The 14,022-nt window shown below is 37.1% G+C and overlaps 1 protein-coding gene and 1 long non-coding RNA gene across 7 annotated transcripts in view; one reads left to right on the top strand and one right to left on the bottom strand.

Annotated features, from left to right (window-relative positions):
• Window positions 1-401: 401 nt before the first annotated feature.
• The window catches only part of KIAA0586 (KIAA0586 ortholog), a 109,487-nt gene continuing 95,866 nt past the window's right edge, over window positions 402-14,022 (top strand). Inside the window, exons 1-8 of one of the 6 annotated variants that reach the window (XM_033851093.2) lie at window positions 402-638; window positions 972-1,253; window positions 2,151-2,221; window positions 3,926-3,995; window positions 4,930-4,999; window positions 10,133-10,307; window positions 11,039-11,260; window positions 13,844-13,997. In XM_033851093.2, the coding sequence (XP_033706984.1) occupies window positions 998-1,253; window positions 2,151-2,221; window positions 3,926-3,995; window positions 4,930-4,999; window positions 10,133-10,307; window positions 11,039-11,260; window positions 13,844-13,997 (1,018 nt within the window). In that variant the 5' untranslated portion in view covers window positions 402-638; window positions 972-997. Of the gene's footprint in view, window positions 1,254-2,150; window positions 2,222-2,547; window positions 2,706-3,925; window positions 3,996-4,929; window positions 5,000-10,132; window positions 10,308-11,038; window positions 11,261-13,843; window positions 13,998-14,022 lie in introns of those variants that run through there. The other 5 variants (XM_019923375.3, XM_019923383.3, XM_019923367.3 and 2 more) reach the window with 5 other exon arrangements.
• LOC141277970 (uncharacterized) lies at window positions 1,084-8,974 on the bottom strand. Its single transcript, XR_012329965.1, has 3 exons — window positions 8,906-8,974; window positions 1,600-1,677; window positions 1,084-1,196 (listed from the first exon to the last, which is right to left on the bottom strand). It is a non-coding gene; the product is annotated as an uncharacterized lncRNA (long non-coding RNA).

Here is a 14,022-nt window from a genome sequence, read left to right as displayed (position 1 = left end):
TAAAGCTATTTCTGACTTTCTCTTCAATATCAACACGAATCTGTAGAAACTTTTTGTAAAACTAATTTACTTAATCTCGCGTCCCTAACGGTCTGCGGGAGCTACCCTGTAAACAGTCCCTAATAAACAAGATTGGTATTGTCATCTACGTTGGGCGCTCTTCAGGTCTTGGATGAAACTCCCGAGTGTTATTCAATGTTTTAAGCCTTGTGGGGCAATGTACTGCCTTTAATAAAACAAAAAATTCACACCCGTTTTAAGCCTTTTATATTGGGTGTTTGTTTCCACCCGGAGAGGGATGGAAGAGCACCGGAGAGCGTTTAGCTTTTTGGTTGGACGATTTCATGGCGCGCATGCGTGTTGTGTCTGAAGGGCAGGTTTAAAGGGAAGTAGGTGTTGACCCGCGGCTAACTGAAGCTGTTGTCAGCTTAGACCCGTGACTCCGCTGTTGCCGAGGGTTCGGAAGACGCAGAGGGGTGAATTTAGGTGTCTGATGGTTGCTTCTGGAGGGGTGTGTAAGACTCTTTGGCTGAAGAAAGCTATTAAGCTTCTTATGTGGGTGATTTTGAAAAAAATAGCATTTCGGTTTTACCTGCTTGACTCCCTCTTCTCAAATTTTAACTCCGCCTCCACATCTGGTAGGTTTTGCACTGCCATCTCTCCGGTTGGGGAGTGCTCTGTTATTGTTATTATTGCTTATGCGGTCATTCTCTTGTCATCCTCACTTTCAGATTCATTGGCATGGTGCATTAATAGACTGAGTGGGATTAATGGGTAAATATGTTCTAGTCGTCTCTAATCCTGGATTAAATACCAAATTGAAATTTCTAGCTTTGTGCATAGTCTCTTTAGACGTTTTATTTAAAAGTTGATGACTGCATGTTTCAAAATCACTTGAAATTCACGTTTTCTTTATCATACTCCCACTTTATTTCTTCTCCCCTACCCCTGCCCCCCCGAAATCCTCAAAGCGGTGAAAATTTTGTTCTGAAGTTTAATGGACCCAGAAGAAAATTCTGTTCATAATTGTGGGACTAGTTTTGTTACCAGTAATATGAAAGGCTCTGAGTTTAGCCCGGAAAAGAAAAAAAAGGTTAAAATACCAGCGAGGAGACTTCGTGAGGTAATTTCTCCAAATCAGGGAGATAATTCGCCTTTGCTGAAAGATGAGTTGTGCCGTGTTCCTCCAGCGTTGTCTGCAAATAAACGTCTTCCTGTTAGAACTGGGAAGAGCTTGAATGGAACGTTATGTGGTATGTGATTCCGAATAGTTTCAACCAGTTTTCACTTCTGTAAATCTTTAGTCTTTATTTTCATTTCGTTTTTTGTGTTTCAAAATTTAGAGGACTTTTGATGATTAAATTCCTAAATATATGTCTAGTTTGTACAGGCGTTTGAAAAGTGACCCCTTTTCCTGGGAAAATGGCCAGGTACCCACAGTCTACATCGAATAATACTGAATAGATAGAATGAATAAAACATTTTGTATTTTGTTTTTTCTTTGCGTGTTTTTGGCACACTGTTCTTGTCCACAGCTGTGATGGACACACTCAGCTAGTGTGATGTGCTTACTTTTCACCAGTAGTGCTGGCTTTTTACCTTCTGTTTGGATAGTAGAAAAGCACAATTTCTGCATTTTGATGGCTTCCATGTCCCAATTCACTTGTCTGGAGCTCCCTGAAAGTGAAGATAGCATACGTTTTACCCACTTCACTGGTAATCAAATTAATGAATATAAGCACAAAAAACAAAAGAATAAAGCAGCTTTTATAGTGCTGCTTTTGAGGGGTACAGCATAACATAGGCCTGCTGTTAAATCAGGCTTTTATATCATGCGCATGTTTTATTCCTGACAAATGATTGTACCCATAGTTTGTCCAAATCCAATAGTGTAATGATATATTTTATAACATTTTATACTTATCTCATTTGATTGTCAGTTCTGAGCCCTTATTTTCCAAAATATCAGATGTAAAAAACTTCATCAGGATATATTTAAGTACATTTTAAGATTTTTGCATGAAGAGTGGCTTCCAATTTAATTAATTGCATTAATATGGAGTTTATAGTTCTTGAATTATATTTGTACAGTTTCAAAAGGTAACATCCTGATTTAAAAATCACTAAAATTGATTCCTTTATTTTGTTAGGTTCATCAGACTTAACTTCTGCCAGAAATTATCAGCAGCCTCCATTAGAAAATCCCACTGTGTCAGAAAGTGTAAGCAAAAGAATTCTTAATTATGCTCATGTTAAAATTTTAAGTATTGGCAAATAATGCTTTTTAAAATTTTGTTTGATTAGCAACAGACCTTGTTTTTATTTAAATTGCATTTACCAAAGAAATGTTTTTACAAACTGTAAGGTAAAGGTAAAGCAGCCGTAACAACATAATAAAAAAAAAGTGAGGTGTAAATTATATATCATTCAAACTATTCTGAAGCCTTTTGTGTACTTTATTTTTCTTTTTTTTTGCGGTACGCGGGCCTGTCACCGCTGCGGCCTCTCCCGCCGCGGAGCACAGGCTCCGGACGCGCAGGCTCAGCGGCCATGGCTCATGGGCCCAGCCGCTCCGCGGCATGTGGGATCTTCCCGGACCGGGGCATGAACCCGTGTCCCCTGCATCGGCAGGCGGACTCTCAACCACTGCGCCACCAGGCGCCTTTCCTAGGAACTTTTAATGGGTTCACAGAATTTCAGTGTATGTATGTACCAAAGTTTATTTGTTCATATTCCTGTCATTTGACATTAAGGTTTTTTTCCCCGTTTTTTATAATATAAACAAGCAGGTGATGAACATTCTGGTATATATCCTAGCTCATTTCCTTGTATTAATTTCTAGGTGTAAAATTGTTAGATAAAAGATTATGCACGTTTTTTTGCAATGTTTCTAAATTGCCTCCAGAAAAACTGTATCAATATATATTCTCCAGCAAGGTCATGAGTAAGAATTAGTGGGGTTATTTCTCCCCGTCTTTATTTATACGAAGCATTAAAATTAAACCCAAAAAACCCCTGCCATTTTGATAGGTGAAAAAGGCATCTCATTGTTTTATTTTCTATTTCTTTTATTATTAGTGGAGGGGAAATTTTTTTCATTTATATTGCCACCTGTATTTACTCTTTTGTGAATTACATATTTATGTGCTGTGCTTTTTGTAACGGATTTGTGGGAGTTCTTTACATTAATTTCCCAGATACATTCTACTGTATTGTTAGCCTCATTGGCTATTTTTAGGAAGTTAACACCTGTTATCAGCAGGTAGCTTGGATCAGTTTTCTTTTATGATTTTCTCTTTTCCCTTTAATGATTTAGCAGGGAAAAAAAATGTGTGTGTAAGGAAGATGAAGCAATGTTGACTGAACCTAGTACTTAAAAAGTCATGGTGTCTTGGCACTGAATAGAATCTTAGAAACGAAGTCTAGGGTTACACATGTGAGCAGAAAGCTATTTGCCAGTAGATGTCACTTATATAGTGAAGTCTTCTGAGACCACATTATAGCTTAGTGACAAAGAATACTGTGATTAATTTGTGATATTGTGCCATGCGTTGACCATCCTTACGAACTTCATTTGATTCACAGTGAATCACATTTTCACATTTAACTATAGCCACTGAGATGTTACATAAGTTGCTCTGCTGAGAGTACCAAATCAGGATTTGAATCTGAATTTCAAGGTCGCAGTTGCTTGCTTGTGCACTTACCCATTCGTTCACTTGATGACAGCTCATTACTCATTCAACAAATCTTTGAGTAGCTTCAAGGTACCTAAGCATTATGGTGGTGCTGGGAATTAAGCATATAAAACACACAGTCCTGTCCTCCCAGGGCACAGTAGTCACATGGCTAGTAAATGGTAATTGATAAATAATAAATCATAAAGTTTATTTAGCCTTTCATTTCTTCCTTTCATATCTTAAAGGATTTTTCTAAAGATGTTGCAGTGCAAGTGTTGCCTTTGGATAAAACAGAAGAGAACAACAGACAAAAAGGTAAAAGGATAGATTTGATTTTTTTTTGGTAAAACATACATAACATAAAATTTACCATCTTTACCATTTTTAAGTGTACAGTTCTGTAGCATTAGGTATATTCATATTGTGCAGCCATCACCACCGTCCATCTCCAGAACTTTTCATCTTCCCCAACTGAAACTCTGTACTCATCAAATACTAACTGTATTCCCCCTCCCACCATTCTACTTTCTGTCTCTATAAATTCCACTATACCTCATATATATGGAATCATACAGTTTTTGTCCTTTGGTGACTGACTTATTTCACTTAGCATGTCTTCATGGTTCATTTATGTTGTAACGTGTAAGAATTTCCTTGGTAAGGATAGAATTTTAGATTTTTAGACATTGATTTTTCTTTTCAGATATTCATTAAACAGCCTTACAGTTTTTTCTTATTATTTTCATTTTTAATTAGTTTTTCCTTCCAAATTAAGCTACTAATGGAATCTCTAAAGTCCAGAAAATGGTTTGTAACAGTAAGGATACTTTTATTATTGCCAACATATTGCATAGGTTTGGTATTTGATACCTGTTTATACATGCTGAATTCAAGTTTTGTATAGTCTTTGGTAAGATAATAGATTAAAATATGCATTGAAAAAATTTATTTAATGACAGTTAAAAAGTAGTTGGTTTTATTTTCATCTAAGCAGTTTTATTGTTAGAGTTTGAACAAATGTCTCTAATTTGGCCCCAGGTGTTTTTATACAATTTTTTTCCTACAGTCTAGGGTTATAACTATTATTACTCAGTCATTTAATGTGTTCCTTACCTTTTTAAATTGAAAGGTCATATTGCTGAATCCTCAAACATTTTTTTTAGTTAAAAAAGTTTTTCTTTGAGTAGCTTATCAAAATTTAATAAATTTTCAGGAATCTAAAGTATATTTTTGTGTTTTGATTTTGCAGCAAATGACATCTTTATTTCTCAGTACACTATGGGACAGAAAGATGCTCTAAGAGCAGTTTTAAAACAAAAGTAAGTTTCATTTACAGAAAATAGGTGGGCCATTTCTTGTGTTTCTATATGGTTCTCTAAAATCAGCTTTATTTATACTTTGCACCTAGGAAAAAGTTTTTTTTTCTCCAATGTGTGAAATATATATATGTGATAATATGTATAAAGCATTTTTCATGGTGCTGGGCATGTGTAAAATACTCAGTGGCTGTTAATTATTATTATTATTATTGAAGATGTATTGTTCTAAGCACTTTATGTGCATTAACTCATTGAATTCTCTCAAAATCCAATGAAATAGATTCCATTACTATCCCAATTTTACAGAATCCCCATTTTATAGATAAGGAAACTGAGGTAGAGAGGGATTGATTTTCCCAAAGTCATTTAGCAAGCATTCACTGGGCTGGGATTCAAACCCAGGTAGTCTGTCTTTAGAGTCCTCTCTTAGTCACCTCACTATACTGCTTATAGCAGTAGTCAAGTAGTTCCAAATATATAATACTTACTACTTACTATCAAAGGACATTTAGACTTTTTCTGGTTAAGATTTGAGAAAGGGACAAGCTTAGCATCTGGATGGAGTGAAGGGGAATGTGGCTACTACTCTATTCAAATGCTTCCTCCCAACTTTATCTTTAATGCCAGTGAAATACAGAACCAACCCTGACAACAGCACCATGCTAAACATGAAAGAATATATCACTGGAGGAATTTTTTTTTTTTTATCATTAGTGGCGGTGGAATGAGATACATATTCTTAGGCTAAATGTATTCTATTCCTAAACCAGAGCAGCCTGGGACACCCCTTAGAAAATAGGAAAAATGTTTACTTACTTTTGAACTCTCATTTTATTCAAAAAGGAAATTTTAGATTACTTCTATAAGTGGAAAGTTGGTATTTCTAATAATACAATGAAAATAAGTATATAACTATTAAGATAAAGTTTATTCTTTTTCACCTATAGTTATCCATGGTATACATATTATACTCTGGGAAACACTAATGAAATAAATATTACCTCCAAACTACAAGGGTGTGATCTGAGCCAGCCAGAGTTTCACAACTGGTTGTTTTGCTTAATGGTGCTTTTCCTTTTTGCATTTGATCAGCCTCCAGTTCCCAATATGTGATATGGTGGTTAGGAGGAGAATTTGGATGGTAAATTGCATTCTGGGATTTGTAAATATATAAGAAAAGGCAAAAGTAAGGGCATGAGGGAGTAGTGCAGTCTCCCAAATTCTATACTTGAACTAAAAATTGCAGACTACATCTGACTCATTTGGAGAGAAAGTGATTACCATTTCCATCCAGCTGACCCCAGGTGGAAGTGGCTGCTTGCAACCATAATGGGGACTTTATCAACTTGCCTTCAAGTCAGAACTCTCAGATCTGAGAGGGAGAAGTTGTTTATCTACAAGTGGACAGTGAGAGGTAACTGTGAACACTGCTCCTCTTATCTGTTCACAGTAGATCTCTCCCCATTTCAGGATGGATGCACAGAATTTTTTTTAAAAAGCAAAAAACAAAAAAACTAGGAAGGGCCTCTGAGAAGGTCATTGCAATGTAGAGAATAATAATTGAGTCAGAAATATAAAATGACTCTCATACTGGGTTAAGAGAGATTTTGCTGTAGTTAGTGTCACTTGAATTTTTTTTTTTTTGAGAATGGTGGATGGAATTTGGCAAAGTGATTCTAAAATTTACTTGGAAGGACACACAAATTGAGAATATATACACATACTGTTAAGAATACATACATCTAGAATGCACACAGTTGAGAATAGCTAATTTTGGAGAAACAGAAATGGAATGATGGAAAATCTGCCCTATTTGCTACTATAATATGCTGTAAAGCTGTGATAAAAGGTAATCAGCTGGAGCCTTTGAGGAATGAAGAGTCTGTCCAGAGTGTCTAGAACAAGGGTAGAATGTCCTTACATGTGGCTGGAGAGGTTATAAACTACTTTAAAGAAGTTTGGACTTAAAGAGAAACAGCAAATCATTTAAAAGTTTTAAAGCGTGATATATTTTTCTTAAAAGGCTCACTCAGGTACTTATGAAAAAATGATTGGAAGAGGACTGGACTGGAGTCCAGGAAACCAGTTGACTATGAATTTTTCAGGAATCTTTTAAAGAGATGAATTAGATTGGTCCTGAGTACATTGGGGAGTGGTGGAATGTGAGGGTGGGAATCATGCTGGGCTGTAGAGGAGTACACAGGTTTGGAAGATGATCTGGAGATAGAATTGACAGGAACTGCTGCTTAGATGTGAGAGTGAGGAAGGAGCTAAGGATGGATCCTAGATTTTTAGCTTGTATAAATGCATAGTCAGTAGTAGTATTCATTAAGAAATGGAAGCCTTGGGGGAATAAATTTCATTTTAGATGTAAGCAGGGGTTTGAGGTACCTATGAGACATCCAGGTGAAAAATGTCTGATAGGAAATTGAATATAAAGGTCAAATTTACAAAAGGGGTCTAAGCTAGAAATCCATAAGTCATCTGTATGTAGATAGTAGTCTAAGCTCTGGAAGTGATTGAAGTGACTCGGTGGGAGTGTGAGAGTGAAAAGAGATGGCATAGGGTAGGGCTCTGAGAAAACCAAACCTTTAAGAGATGTGCAAAGAAAGCAATGTGGCTTCTAAATGTTACTCAGAAAGTTTATCCAGAGGTGTAAGAGAGTATGGTCTTAACAAAACCAAGGGAAATGAGGTTCTAAGTTTGATAGCTGCTCAGAGGTAAAGAAAGATAAGGACTGAAAAGTGTCCATTGAATTGAGCAAGACGAGGTATTAATGGCCTTGGTAAGAGCAGTTTCAGTGTAGCATTGGGATAGATGCCAGATTCAGAGGATTTAGGAATAAAGAAGAAAGTTCTAGAAAAAGACTAGAAGGAAACAGTTTCTTCTGAATGGGAGAGTTATGTGCATTTTTTCTAGTTCTTTACACTTAGAAGCTCATTTGCTACATTGAGCATTTATTAATTTGATAATTGGAAAAAATAAAATTTTAAAGCCTGTAAAGTTGATGTCTAGCCTTATAATGTTATTTTTCTTGTTGGTCAATTTAATGTATTAAAGTAGAATGAAAGATCTTAAAGGGTAAATCACATTCAGACTTCAGACAGAAATTCTAAAAGATACAGATTATCTGAATTACATTTTCTTAGTACACCACTCAGCTAAATATATATTGAGCACCTACTATGTGCTCTTTCTTAGTTGCTGTTTGGTATAAAAGAAGTCCCCGGCCCCCCACCCCAGGTTGCTTAGAGCTTGGCTGGGGAGAGAATAGGTAGATATATGGAGGAATGCATGATTAGAGCTGTGAGAGGAAACATTCAATACATTGTTAAACTGTTCTGTACAGACATTTAAACCATAGGATGGCTGACTGTCAAGCCTCAGTTGTGTGGTATAGGAAGTAAATGCAAAAGTAATTAATGAATGGAAAGATCAAGAGGAAATGTTATGAGAGCAGGCTTATTGAAAAAGGTAAGGCTTTTGTTGTATCTTTAGAAGGATAGAGTAAGTTAGGTGAAGAAGGTTGAGAGAGTGAGAAAAAGCATGGAGTCAGCTGTGGGAGTGGCATGGCATAGTCAGTGAGAGCAGTGTGACTCAGGAAGAGGTGGTTTTGGGAAGAAAAGTGCAGTGTGTATAGGGCAGGGCCAGAGGATGGAGTGTGTGGAAGGCCAAACAGGAAAGTAGCCTATTCAGTTGTCTATAAGGAATGATTTTAGATTTTTGAATGGTGGGAAAATGTGTGTGGAGAGTTTTTAAGCAATTAGAAATGGGAAGAATGAAATAGTTGGCTAGAGATGATGGTTTGTACTAGAGCAGAAGTCTGAAGGGAGAAGTGCTGTTTGAGAGAGAAAGCTTGGTGTTATGGGACGATCTCTGGGAACTGGTCCTAACTCAGCTACTTACTAGTTCTGTGACGTGATCAAGTAAATCCCATTACCTCTATGGACCTCAGTTTCTTGATGTGAAAATTAGGAAAGATGGGCTACTGGGTTCCCCCTACCTCCATAATTCCATGACACTAGTCCTGCAATTGTGATGAAATAATTGACAAAACCTGATGACTCAGTTGGGCATGAGAAGGTAAACGAGGACAGAGAAGTTAACTTCAAAATTTTGAGAATGAGAGAAAAATGATGCTCTTAATAGAAATGAGGCAACATCAATGAGGAGTAAGTTTAAGAGCTCTGTGGCCTTCTTCAAAAATCAAAGGATGGGGGTCTTCCCTGGTGGCTCAGTGGTTGAGAGTCTGCCTGCCGATGCAGGGGACACGGGTTCGTGCCCCAGTCCGCGAAGATCCCACATGCCGCGGAGCGACTGGGCCCGTGAGCCATGGTCGCTGAGCCTGCGCATCCGGAGCCTGTGCTCCGCAACGGGAGAGGCCGCAACAGTGAGAGGCCCGCGTACCGCAAAAAAAATAAAAGGAAAAATCAAAGGGTGGAAATTCAGCAGCTGGAGATGGAGCTCATTCCTGTTGATTTTACTTAGACTTACCTTAGGGAGTCTTCAGTTTTGTCAGTGTTTTCTTTCATTGATTTCTTTTAGGCCAAATACAGCACAAAATTGACCAGTCTTTTTTTTTTTTTTTTAGGTGTTTAGTTAAATGCCTTACTGTGAATATGTATCTATTTTCTGGACTCATTTTTAATCCAGACTGCTTAGTAGTGTATTTTGTGCCCATTTTAATAAACTAGGTGACATTTATTAAATCTAAATGAGTTAGAATTTAAAAAATTCTTTTCAGCAGTTTTAACGATCCCTCTTGGGCTGTCTTACTTTGGGAGTAAAACTTGATACCTAAATTCTTAGAGCCTTTTCTGCATGTTATAAATTTGTACTTCTTGACTATAAATCATTGTAATTGTGCCCATGTCTTTTCCACATGCATAAGTCATATTTTCTGAAATATCAGTGCCTTCAAGGAATTACCTTTTTATTTCTTTAGTGTGTAGTGACCTGAGCCTTAATAGATTTCATTAACCAAATGACTAATAAGATGCTGATAGTGAAAAATAGGGATTTAAATTAAAAAAATCAAGAAAACTCACCTGCAGCAGATTACCACTTGTAGGTATTTCTTCTAATGGTTCAGTAGAGGTTACTGAATAGATTTTATTCCTTTTTTATTTACAGAGCTCAAAGCATGCCTGTCTTTAAGGAGGTAAAGGTACAGCTTTTAGAAGATGCCAGCGCAGAAAAGGACCCTATTATTCAGGAGAGTAGAACTTCACCCAGTGGAATTGATTCAGCTGCAACTGTGGCTGCAGCAACTGCTGCCGCCATTGCAACAGCAGCTCCACTGATAAAAGTATATCTGTTTCTTCCCAGATAGTCATTACTACTTTGTAAAATGTAAAAATGTTTATTAGAAACTGATTCTGTAATTGTTGTGTCCAGCCATTGGCTAGGGATATTGCTGTCTGTAGTTGTGAATTATTTCTCAGAAGTTGTGAGATTTATCTCTCATCCCTGTGTTAGTTCTAGAAAATCCTGGACTTTCTTAGTTTTAGCACTGAAAAATATCATCTTGGGAACCCCTCAGTCCTGGGTACCTGGGATGTTTTGTCATCCTTATTTTAGAGCTAGAAGGGACCATACAGACCATCTGTGCCATACCCCTCAGTTTGTAAATGGGAAAAATGAGAAACAGGTCAGAGTCAGCAATAAGGTCTTAGAGCCAATAGGGGGAGAGCCAAGACTGCTGACCTAACTCAGCCTCAGATTAGTGAAGTATCGAAAGCTACTTTGTTTTGCTATTTCCTTCTTTTTAATTTCCATTTAAGTATTTTTAATTTCCATTAAGTATTTAATTTCCACTTAAGAAATAAAAATTGTATGTGACAAATTTGTTATTTTTTATGAGAGAAAAGATCTACTTAAGGATAACTATCTTCTGCCTTTTATTTCTGTGATTCTAAAAATAAAGGCATAAAATCATCAGAAATTTGGTTTGATAATTTCTCAATACCAGTCACTTTATATAATCTTTCTAGTAATTGAGCATATTTTTGATATCTTTGGATATTTTTACTGTTTTAGGTGCAGAGTGAGTTGGAATCAAAGGTCAATACTGTTACAGAATTACTCAATAAGTTACAGGAGACTGATAAACAGCTACAACGCGTTACAGAGCAGCAGACAACCATTCAGAATAAACATGAGAAACTACACTGCCGTGATCATGGAAAGCAAATGAATGTGTTTATGGAGCAGTACATTAGGCATCTTGAAAAACTGCAGCAACAACAAATAGATATTCAGGTAATAAAGGGATTACACATTCCATGACCTTTTATCACGTGGATCTCTAAGCTAATATTCATTGATTATTGCAATAGCTCAGGAGATTGTAACAGTTTTAGTTCTTAAATAATGATTTGCTTTTGTTCAGAATTCTTTTCCTCTATGGGGTAACTCTGCATGTTCTAGTTCAGACGTCTAGCTCTGTGAGACCTCTCCTTATAGTTGGCTTTTCCTTCTTTTGTGGTATTTCCGTTGACGGTGTTTTTAAAGGGCATTTATTGCATTGCAGTTTTTTGTTTACATCAGTGGCTCTTAGCCTGGGAATGTGCATCAGACTCACTTGGAGAGCTTTATAAATATACACGTGCTTGTACCTCTCAGAAAGTCTGAGACAGCAGGTCTCAGATGGGGTCTGGGAATCCTTGAAAGCTCTCTAATGATTCTGTTGCACACCCTTGGATGAGAACCACCTAGTATACTTATTTGCTTCTACATTTACTTAATTAAAAAGAATAAATATTCTTATGCCTTTTGAATATGAGGCACTGGGCTATTATAAAAAGAAGAATTATCCTCACAGAGAGCTGATAGTATAGTTTCTTATTTATTTTGGAATTTCTAAGTCCTGGGATACTACCCAGCACTCAGGTACTCAGTATACTTTCCTTTTGAATGAGTGAATGACCAGCATCATAAATGCATTGGGTTTTTTAAAATAAATTTATTTATTTATTTATTTATTTTTGGCTGTGTTGGGTCTTCGTTGCTGGGCGCGGGCTTTCTCTAGTTGCGGCGAGCTGGGGCTACTCTGTTGCGGTGCATGGGCTTCTCATTGCAGTGGCTTCTCTTGTTGCGGAGCACAGGCTCTAGGCACGTGGGCTTCAGTAGTTGTGGCACGTGGGCTCAGTAGTTGTGGCACGCGGGCTCCAGATCTCAGACTCAGTAGTTGTGGCGCATGGGCTTAGTTGCTCCATGGCATGTGGGATCTTCCCGGACCAGGGCTCAAACCCGTGTCCCCTGCATTTGCAGGCAGATTCTTTTTTTTTTTTTTTTTTTTTTTTTTTTTTGCGGTACACGGGCCTCTCACTGTTGTGGCCTCTCCCATTGCAGAGCACAGGCTCCGGACGCGCAGGCCCAGCGGCCATGGCTCACGGGCCCAGCCGCTCCGCGGCTTGCGGGATCCTCCCGCACCGGGGCACGAACCCGTGTCCCCTGCATCGGCAGGCGGACTCTCAACCACTGCGCCACCAGGGAAGCCCCTGCAGGCAGATTCGTAACCACTGCGCCACCAAGGAAGCCCTGCATTGGTTTTAATTTACTTTTTTTCCCTACTTAGTATGCAGTTTAAAAACTTTTAAAAATAAAATTAAAATATAACATTCAGAAGAATATATAAAAATAAGCTTATCATAGCTCAATATAAGATCACAGAGTGAACGCTAATGTCCTATTATTTTCAAGACTTCCTAATAGAGCTTGTCTTGAAATTTTCATGGGATTAAGATATTATTTTTATTGGAATGATTATGGGCATATAAAATAAAGTTTTACTAAGTACTCCATACATTGCTAAAATTGAGTATGCAGCATGTTATCTGGAGAGGCTAGGAGTGGGCCTATCAGAGTGCTGGTCCCCAGTCTACAGGTAACTTTGCTTCTCTGAGCCTTGATTTCTTTACCTAGAAAATATTTTTGGTTCAGGATAGAATGAGATGACACATTTGAAAAGCACATTGAGTTTTTTTAAGGTAGTTCTAGGTGCCTGCCATTCATTTATCCTTCCATAAATAAACGCATAATTTATTAACTTTCTGATTTTGGAAGAATGGAATCTTTGCTAATTCAGACATCTTATTTATAAAGCCTATAACTACAGAGAAAATTGAACTTTCAGTGAGTATTTTAGTAGTTCAGTTAAGGCTTAATGAAATGAAATTCTTTTTGAAGAGTGATCTCAACACACTTTTAAGAATTCTGTAAAACTATAAATCTTTTCGGTTTTTCTTTGTCTAGCATAAAACTCTTTTAAAATCCATTTTATTAGTTAAGATACTTACACATTTCAGATGTTTTAATAGTGTTAAAACTGTGTTGTCACTATCGTTTCCATTTATACGTAAATGCATAAATTACTGCTGCTACTATGCGCGGCTACTATTTTATTTGAGTGCTTTCTGTCAATGGTTTTTAAACCTTTAATTAAAATAAAATCTTACCATCCAGGATATAAAAGATGAGATGTTTTGGTTTTAAATTCTCTGGTTTAAGTAGAGGTCTAGGGCTAGGGTCCCTTCTTCCTGGTCCTCTCCTACCCTGCTTCAGTGTCTCTTGAGCCATCTCTGAGGTGAAAAGGAAGAAACGGAGGTTTAGAATAAATTAAATGATCAGGGCCACACTGCAGAGCCAGACTTAACCCAAGTGCTATTATATGCTTCCAGTGGCATTGCTGCTGCAGTAGATAGTTGCATGTAATGTATGTATTTTCATTGTTTATTAAATCTAATAGATTGTTTTCAAGTCTTCTAATAAATTCAAAGTATTTTGTCATCTAACTCTTTCAAATGATATTTGAAATTAACAAAGTAATTTTATGTTTTCTAGACTCACTTCATTAGTGCTGCACTCAAGACTAGTAATTTTCAGCCTGTTACTGTGCCCCCTTCTAGAGCAGTGGAAAAGTATTCTGTAAAACCAGACCATTTGAATTTTGGTAGCAGTAATCTATCTTCACATAACACCTTTGCTTCCAAACAAGGTAAAAATATGTAGTTTTCTATGAA

The sequence above is a fragment of the Tursiops truncatus genome, chromosome 2, assembly GCF_011762595.2.
Source record: "Tursiops truncatus isolate mTurTru1 chromosome 2, mTurTru1.mat.Y, whole genome shotgun sequence".
NCBI lineage: Eukaryota > Metazoa > Chordata > Mammalia > Artiodactyla > Delphinidae > Tursiops > Tursiops truncatus.
The sequence above is the reverse complement of the archived record's forward strand: the minus strand, read 5'-3'. Positions and strand labels throughout refer to the sequence as shown.